Consider the following 9,745-nt stretch of genomic DNA (forward strand, 5'->3'; position numbering starts at 1 on the left):
CACAAATCCAATTAATAAATTCAAAACACGATTCAAAAATACACAAATCCAATTCATAAATTCAAAACAAGATTCAAAAATACACAAATCCAATTCATAAATTCAAAACAAGATTCAAAAATACACAAATCCAATTCATAAATTCAAAACACGATTCAAAAATACATAAATCCAATTCATAGATTCAAAACACGATTCAAAAATACACACATCCAATTTTTAAGTTCAAAACACAATTCGAAAATACACAAATCTGGTTCATTTGGCAAAAATTTTAGGATTTTTCTTGTGAATTCACAAACTGTGTGTTGTATTTATGAATTGTTTTGAATTTACAAATTGGACTTTGTAAATGTGAATTGTGTTGTGCGTGTATGAACTTTATTTGGTAAATGTATTATTTTTGTGGCTCCGAGACTTTTGACATGTATCATGTATAAGTCTTATTTTGGCTTGGTTGAGGGTAAGAAAACTATGTCAACTGGAATTTTCAGTGTGTATCAGATATGAAGAAAATGCTATTTTACACTAAAATTATACTGTAGAGCAGGGGTCACCAATCTCATTCCTGGAGGTCCGGTGCCCTGCAGGGTTAAGCTCTAACTTAGTCTCAACACACCTGCTTGGGTGTTTCAAGTATACCTCGTAAGACCTTGATTAGCTTGTTCAGGTGTGTTTGATTAGGGCCGGAGCTAAAATTTGCAGGACACCAGACCTCCAGGAACAGGTTTGGTGATCCCTGCTGTAGAATATATTACTTTGCATAAATAAATCCATTGTAAAACCTTTAAAAGTTTTGTTTGATCATGATCAGTTGTTGCAAAATAAAACAGTGTTCTTTAATAAAACATGCCACATTATATACAGTTGAAACTCCTGTGGAATTAAATTGTAATTATTTACAAATATTTGATGTTTAAAAGAGTATTTGCTGTTTTTTCTTCTGGAGTAAAAAAGAATAAATAAATAATTTTAAGGACCATATAAGGGTTTCTCAAACCATGCAGATTTTAGCTCATCAGGTGTGATGATGCAAGTTGGTTTCTAGAAAGGCTAGTAGGAGCTCAATCAGCTAAACCTGGTGTGTTTGATTGGGGTTGGAGGTAAAATGTGCAGGACACCAGACATCCAGGACAGAAATTAAGAACCCCTGTTCTATATTATTAGCCCAGTTATGAAGTTATTTTAAAATTGCCTACAGAACAAACCACTGTTGTACAATACCTTGCCTAATTAATCTAACTTACCTAATTAACCTGTGTAAGCCTTTATATGTCACTTTAAGCTGAATACTAGTGTCTTGCAAAATAACTAGTAAAATTTTATGTACTTTCATCATGGCAGAGATGAAAGAAATCAGTTATGAAGGATTTTGCCTCTGTATGCTGCTTATTAACTGCTTGTAAATATGACAAAATTACGAATAGGTAGCAAGTAAAACATTGAATTGCATGTAAAATTGTCGTATAAAGACTAAAATGCAACAAAATATGTGTACTTTTACATTTACACCATTCACACATAACTGTTGTCGCTGTTTTATTCACACATCACACACTGTATTTTTAACCAATAAAGTCTATAATGCTGATTCTAAACATGTTCACATGTGCTATTGAATAAATGTCAATGGAGAAAGAAGCTTTTTGCAAATGTAATAAAAAGAAGTCTACATCCAGAGTTCATTCACATTTTGTTTTAATATGGAAATACAACTAAAGTCAAACAATGAAACACAAAGGCTGGAGATTTTCTTTCCTCTTGTAGTGATAAATGAACACATAGTCCAGCTTTTGCTTGAGAGCTGGACGTTAAGTGCAAGTTTTAATGATCCAGGAAGCAAATAGAGTTTTTGGCTTAATCTATTATTGGCTTTATCTTATGAACGTGCTCTTTAATCCTGTTTTCCTGGTAATGATACTAATGGCATAGAAAGTGTTTCAAGAAAAATTCTTACAAAATCAAAAGTGTTTGAAACAATCATTTAGTGCTTAATAAATTCTCCATGTCCATTCTCATAATGCTAACATGAGCAGTATGTGATATGTTAATATGTTTATTTTAAGAATGATAATGTAATTATTAGGGATCTGGCAACCCAAGATTAGTTTGACCCACAGTCGACAGAATTAACATTTAAAGCAATGTTTAATGTGAAATTCAACCATCAGCTGTTTTGAATTAGGCAAATAAAGGTTTGTAGAATCACTTCATGATAGTAAATAAATACACACATCTAGGTGTCCATCCCGTAAGATCAGCAAAGCCTGTTTTAAGTTCAATTTAATTTATTTCAGTATACTTTATCATCCTCAGTTGGGAAGAAACAAACAACATAACACAAACCATGCAGTAAATTGCATTCAAAGAAGAGAATTACACATTTAAATATTTAATTAATGGACATAGAAGAAGATTTCTTAAAACAATTGTATCTGCACACAGGCAACCTTTATCGTCTACCAGAAAGCAGTAACTCATACTCAGAGAATAAGATATGTCAAGAGTTGGATAATACTCTATTAGATTCATTAAGAGCTGATTTCTCATAAAATACCTGGCAACTTGTCTTAATACAACTGTAAAATGTCTCGAGTCAGCAGGAAATAATACCGCTCATACAAGTTGATTAATCTGACATATAGTTTATGACCACCAGAAACATCCCTAATTCTTTGCTATATGATCTAATCTTACCTTGCTGGTGTTTGCCGAACAGACAGAACATCAGCTGCCAAATTGTGTTTGTTTTCTTGTCTCGACACAAGCAGGAAACGGTGTTGAAATCCCACTTTATTAAAATAAACTCCCCGTATGATTTGTTTGGAGTGTTCACAAACATGCATGGCTAAACTTTGCCCCCTAGTAAATCATTTTCTTTGTTGAGACTTAATGATTGAGGACACCATAGTTAGGGTCAGATTAAAAGTAGGTTACGCTTTACTGTATGCAACATACTGTAGATAAATTAGATCTTTTAGTGCCTAATTATCAGGAGCAATAATCAAATAAACTCCGGAAGTTTAGATTGTGTACAAACAAACTCTGCAATTGGTTGTAATGGGGTTTTATTAACATTAGAAGAAAATGGCAGAGTTAAGAGGTGAGTCTAGACTCCTTTTGTTGCCAGATCATTCTATTAAAGGCACTAAAAAGAATTTAATAAAGAAGTTAATAAAATAACCAAAATAAATCAAAATACTTTCTTTTGTAAACCTACATTTTAATTTGATTTTAAAGTCTATTAGACTGATTTTGTTGGCCGATCTTGCTAGAAAAAGCACCAAAAATAAGTTAATAAATTAACCAAAATTAGTCGAAATGCTTTATATTGAATACCCCTTAGAAAAAAAGAACTAGTTGATATATTAACCAAAATGTTTTATATTGAAAACCAAAATAACATTTTTGATTGAAAAGTCTGTTAAACTGATTTTTTTTTTTGCCTGATCTTGCTAGAAAAATAAATCACTAAAACAAGAACAAGTGCATAAATTAACCAAAATTATTCCAAAGGTTTTCTATTACAAAAGATTTCTATATTAATTTTGTTGCCAGATCCTGCTAGAAATATTGAAAACCAAAATTCAAATTGAAAAGTCAGATTAGTCAGATGAATTTTGTTAGATTGTTTTATGTTAGGTTTCCCAGTGATGGGTTGCAGCTGGAAGGGCATCTGCTGCGTAAAACACATGCTGGATAAGTTGGCGGTTCATTCCACTGTGGCGACCCCAAATTAATAAAAGGACTAAGCTAAAAAGAAAATGAATGAATGAATTTTATGTTAGATCAATTATGTGGCCAGGTCCCGCTCGAAGAAATAATAATAAAAAAACTAGTTCAAGAACAAGCTCAAAAATGAGCCAAAATAAATCCAAATGCTTTTTATTCCAAAAACTTTCTAGATTCTTATTTGTCAGATTCTGCTAGAAGAAATATTGAAAACCAAAATTTTAATTGAAAATCAGCTTGGTTAATTTTTTTGTTGTTGTTTTTTTTTTAGATTATTTTTAACTATGTTGCCGGGTCCCACTAGAAGAATTTTAAAAATAAAACAAGAGCAATCTCATAAAGTAACCAAAATGAATCCAAATGCTTTTTTTATCCAAAAGCTTTCTAGAATCATTTTTTGCCAGGTCCTGCTAGTAGAAATGTTGAAAACCAAAATTTCAATTGAAACACTAAAGAGCATCAAGCTCATAAATCTATGAGCACACAAGCTCATCAATGAACCAAACTTCAATACAAATGCTTTATATTAAAAATCAAACAGGATGTCTTCATGAACCAAATCCAAACAGGCCAAGCAGGTTTGCCTGTGATTATTAAAAATGAACAGTGGTGGATGCCAAATCTGCAAAATGCCAGAAATACGCCTGTATTTAAATTTCATTGGCACTTTCTAACCTTTTCTATAAATTCAGTCAATTAATAAATGTAAATAATAATTAAACTAATGAAAAGCATGTTTCTTTTCAAATGACAATGCTGTTGATGTTTAATCTGCCACTTTAACATCCTCTAACATTCATGATAACAATCTGTTAAAGGGTTAGTTTACCCCAAAATGAACTTAATTTGCCTATCTATAAGATTGTTGAAACCTGTATGACTGAACCCCTTCCACATTGCTGACATTTCTCAAAATATCTGATTTTCCACTGAAAAAAGAAAGTCATGCAGGATATGAGGGGAGTGTACACGATGACAGAAGTTTCATTTTTGGGTGAACTTTCAGTATTAAGCAAGTGGTGTCCATGTGTGCGACTCTAAGTGTGGGTTTGTGTGAGTTTTAGTAGGTGTTTCTGACACATATGTAAACTAGGACGGAGGCCGACTCATGCTGTGAAAGATTTCTTACTAAATCAACACATCTGTTTGCGTTTCGTTTGTCATCATGTCTAATGTCAATGTCTTTCTTTTGCAGGACTAACTCTGGCAACACAAGCGATTTGTTCCCAATGTCGCCTCGCACGCTCGACTCTCTCATGCACAACGAAGCTGCTGAGGCCAATCCAGGACCTCTCGGTGAGTCATGACGTTTCAACAGCTTATCATGTTTATGAAAAAAGATACATATTTATAAATAGTCGAATACAAAATAAAAGTTTGTTCGACATAAGATATGTGTGCATTATATATATACATATATATATATACAACAGTTCTGTCTGGTTCTCAAATCTGATTGGCTGATAGCCATGCAATATTCTGCAATATCAGAACTCCTACAGCCTCTTTAACCCTTTGTGTATTACTCCGCCCACATACAGCCAGCAAAAAGCAGACACTACAGATCTAAAGTTTAAAAGATGCACACTCAACTGTTTAACTGTCAGCTTATGATTTGAATCCGGAAGAAAGTAGTTCCTCATACACAAGAGTTTTTGAGACTCTCCAAGTTTGATTTTGTTTTTATATACACAATTATGCTGTCAAACTCGTAGCAGTGCGATAAGGCAACGCACGCTTCCCACCAGTGCCGATATACAGCCATATCGCACTGCTACTCGTGTGATATTGCTCATATATATATATATATATATATATATATATATATATATATATATATATATATTTATATTTACCGTGTGTTATATACACATACAGTTGAAGTCACAATTATTAGCCCCTCTTTGATTTTTTTTTTTCTTTTTTAAATATTTCCCAAATAATGTTTAACAGAGCAAAGAAATTTTTACAGTATGTCTGATAATATTTTTCCTTTTGGGGAAAGTTTTATTTCAGCTAGAATAAAAGCAGTTTTGATTTTTTTTTTAAAAAGCAATAGAGTCAAAATTATTAGCCCTTTTAAGCTAAATGTTTTTCAATAGTCTACAGAACAAACCATCATGATACAATAACTTGCAATAACAATAATAAAATATAAGGTTTACAGTGCAAATACAATTAGAATCACTTGTTTAATAAACCAAGCTACAGTAAATCTCTCATATAATACATCCACTAAAAACAGGAATCATTAGTTTACAAATTATGTTGTACATAAATCCTCAACATCTGCTTATTTGTCAATGATATTGCTCTAATTAATATAAAAACGATAATGTAATATGTGTAAGAATAAATATTTACTCCCATTTACAGAAGAATGTAAAATGATTGAATGGTGGGCTCAAAAAGAAATCTAATAGTAGTATTAATAATAAATAATTACATCATTAAACGTGTATTTAAATTACTTTTCTAATTACTATTTTCCAAGGCATGTGCAGTTGTCTGACAAATCCAACATTTAGTTGAGAAATGAAATTATTTAACCCGCAAAGTATCTAAAGAGGAAAATACAATCACACTGTTCTAGTCTACAGTAATATTTATTTTATCATGAATTAATTAATCACTCCTTTTATTGTTTCTTAAGCATGTTATGTTGTCTTGATAAATGTCACCTTTACTTGAAAAACTATTGTTTTTATATATAATATATTTGTATAGTAAAAAACAATACAATAATTTCTGTTTTTCAAAATTAATTTATAAAGAACTGTTGAATTTAAGTTTCTGTGTAACTGTAATGGGTTATATGCACATGGACTTTTAATTTTAGTCAGCCAGCCTCAGCAATCTTTCCATTTATAAAATTGCCATGTTAAGGTCTGATTTCTTTAAAAAATTAATGATATTCACTGCCTGATAGATATAGGATATAAAGTGGATCTCACACCGGCCAAGAAGAACTGCGTCAAATTCCATTTCCCGCCATCACATCTTAAAAATGTGGCCGTTTATTTTACCCCAGTGTTTCTACTGTCAGAGTTTCTGCGCTCGCCTGCTGATCCTGACTGCTAGTGGTTACTTGGTCTTTAATTTCGATTTCCCTTGAACAACTAAATAAATGAATAAGTCTATTCAACTGAATGTACTTTAACTACATTACAACATGGATGATGTAAAAGAAGCCATATGAAATTGAAAATAGTCACATTAACCTTTTACCCTTGTTTGTAACCCACAATCAATTTGTACATAAACGAAATATGGCAAAGAGAATGGGACAACTGCATAAAAAATAAATTACATGAAATTAACCCGTAAATAAACAAAAGGCATTTAGCAAATTATAGTTTTGAGACCAGACATGATCAAACGGTCTATACCAGATGTCGAATCGGACATTTTAGGTTTGCTGAATAACGAAGAATCACCTAAATGTAATGTACTGCCAGGCTGCTCTTACCATAAAACAGATTTTGTTGGAATGTAGAAGTTTAAAATCCATTTGACAAAATTTTTATAAGGAGGGTATTTTGATGGACATCTTTAAAAAGGTACCACCCGGAAGAGTTTTAAATTATTTATCAAAAATTGAACTGAAATATCATATTTAACTTTGAAAAAGAAATGTGTGCCATTTTATCTATTAATATTTTATATATTTGTCTATGTAACTTTTTTTTTGTAATATGAATTTGTTTTTATCATTTAATATTTTATGTACATCCATTTTGCCACGAAATAGCCATAAGTTGCTGATGTGGCAAGAAATAAATAATATATAAATAAATTAACCTTTCACAGGAAGTTTATCATTGGCTGAAAAACAAAAAACAAAAAAAATCCCTTACTTTTTTTTTTTGAGGATAAGTAATTTAATGAAAGTAACTTATTACAGCCAACCCACCTTCTTATAATACTGTGTGTTGCCATGTTTCCCCAGAATCCCTCACTCTGGACATGGAGTTGAGCTCTGATCATGCGTCACCCATGAGAGAAGGGTTTGCAGCCTCCACAGTCTCGGATATGGACACCTGCCGAAATGCTTAGTTTTCCAAGATTTTAGTTTCATTTTTTTTTTTTTTTTTTTCCATTGGGAAAAGCAATTTTCATGTATATAGTGAGCTTAGGTGCTACAACTGCTTTCTCTCTCCGAGCCAAATTTTGCATTTCTTTTTTTGATTTTACAGTCAGTCAAAAGTGCAAACAAGCTAAAGTTTTCATTTCAACCTCGACAATACTGAAGTTGACTTTAAAATTAAAAAAAAAAAAATAATAATGGTTACACTGTAAAAAATGCTTTTCTTGTTTAAAGTTTTTGTCTTGTTTCTAGTCCAAATATCTACAAAATCTTAAAGGGCACCTATTTTACCCCTTTTACAGGATGTAATAATCTTTTGGTGTCTCTAGAATGTGTCTGTAAAGTTTCAGCTCAAAATACTCATCAGATTATTTATTATAGTAACCAGAATCTGCACATTTCGGTGTCTGAATACAGTGTAGCTGTTTCTGTAGCATGTCTTTAAATGCAAATAATCTACTTCTCCCCACCCACCGTTTCCACATGCGTGTCTGCTTCTATTACACCCCAAGACTAGGGGAAAACAACATGGGCTTAATAAACGGGGGAAAAAGTGTTGTGGGTGGTGGATTTCCCAAACAAAACAAAAAACTTGATGCAAAAGATCCCCCTCGGACATTCAGATGAGAGTGGTTGATAGATTTATTATAGAAAAATAGGCCAAAATAACAAACAAAAGACAAAGTAAATGAACTAAATTACTTATGTATATTTAAAGAAAAATACAAGAAGCTTACCTTCCTCCTTAAATATAAACAGTCAAAAGTAATCAAATAAATAGGCAGGCCACCTCTACAAGCTCAAACTCTCAAAACGTTGCAAGCATGAACAGTTGTACAAGACTAAAGGTTGGTCGTCTGCCGGAGAGGTAGGGAAAATCCAGAAGCTCTCCACTCCCAGCAACCCTTGCACCACAAATGAGCTCCCCGAACCCTTCCGTAAGTTCCTTTTAATAGGCCTCTGCGACCAGCAGTCAATCAGAGCTTGGATCACATTAGAATGGGATTCTATGGAATAACAGAAAACAACAGAAAATGCGGAACACATGCAAGACACATGCAATGCGCAACAAAAAATAAACAAATACTTTAGTCGTAACAGCTTCTCATCATGCAGTACGTCAGCTAAACAGACATCAGTGATAGAGACAGACACTGATAAAGCTGAAATACAGCTCCATTAGTCAAAAATACCAAGTAAGTTTATTACATGTATTTGTGGAGGAGTTTATTTAAGCCTTTCTGAAATGATGAGTCTCACACAAATGCCGTTTGCAGTACACACATATATATGCCGAGTACAATTCCTGGCCGATGCTTCCCCCTTCTCTGCTCCCCATACTTTCCTGTCTGTTAATCTCCACTGTCTTTATTAACCCTAAACATTTTAAAAATAATTATTACAAACATGCTCTGTTTTAAAAATGTTTTAAACTGATAAAACTTATACAAATCACAGAGAATTGTAACAGATAATTCAGTCCCAGTTTCTTTGCAAAAAATTGACAGTTATTATAGAAACATGGTGCCTGTCAATCAATTCAGTGGGTGGGGAAAACTGCATTTCTACTTGACAATGTGGTGGGCCTCACAATCACTAGGATTTGGGTCCTATTTTAACATCAGGAAATATTAAAAAAACAGACTTCTTGGGTCTACAGAACTCCAATATGGCAGTGGACACACTATATCTAAACACAGTTCTGTCCAAACAGCTTCCAAAAGTTCTTTTTCATCATAGGTGCCCTTTAAAACAAGAAGCATCTTCTAGACAAGTAAGAAATTTTGTATGTTTTCAAAAATATTTAGTCGAAATTAAGTTAGATTTTTCTGTCAAACAAGCAAAATAATCTGCCATTAGGGTGAGTAAAATGTTTTTGATTTCAAATTAGTATCTTACTTAACCCATTGGCAGATTATTTTGCAA

General features: G+C 32.5%; 1 protein-coding gene across 5 annotated transcripts in view; it reads left to right on the plus strand.

Annotated features, from left to right (window-relative positions):
- stat3 (signal transducer and activator of transcription 3 (acute-phase response factor)) overlaps positions 1-8,228 on the plus strand; it is a 76,807-nt gene extending 68,579 nt beyond the window's left edge. For 4 of the 5 annotated variants that reach the window (XR_012397277.1, XM_005163796.5, XM_005163793.6 and 1 more), the window contains 2 exons: positions 4,928-5,028; positions 7,682-8,150. Coding sequence is in view for 4 of the 5 variants with exons in the window: in XM_005163796.5 (XP_005163853.1) it covers positions 4,928-5,028; positions 7,682-7,788 (208 nt within the window). In the remaining variant the exon portion in view is untranslated. 5 annotated transcript variants of the gene reach the window in all.
- The last annotated feature ends 1,517 nt before the right edge of the window (positions 8,229-9,745 follow it).

The sequence above is a fragment of the Danio rerio genome, chromosome 3, assembly GCF_049306965.1.
Source record: "Danio rerio strain Tuebingen ecotype United States chromosome 3, GRCz12tu, whole genome shotgun sequence".
In the NCBI taxonomy this organism is placed as follows: domain Eukaryota; kingdom Metazoa; phylum Chordata; class Actinopteri; order Cypriniformes; family Danionidae; genus Danio; species Danio rerio.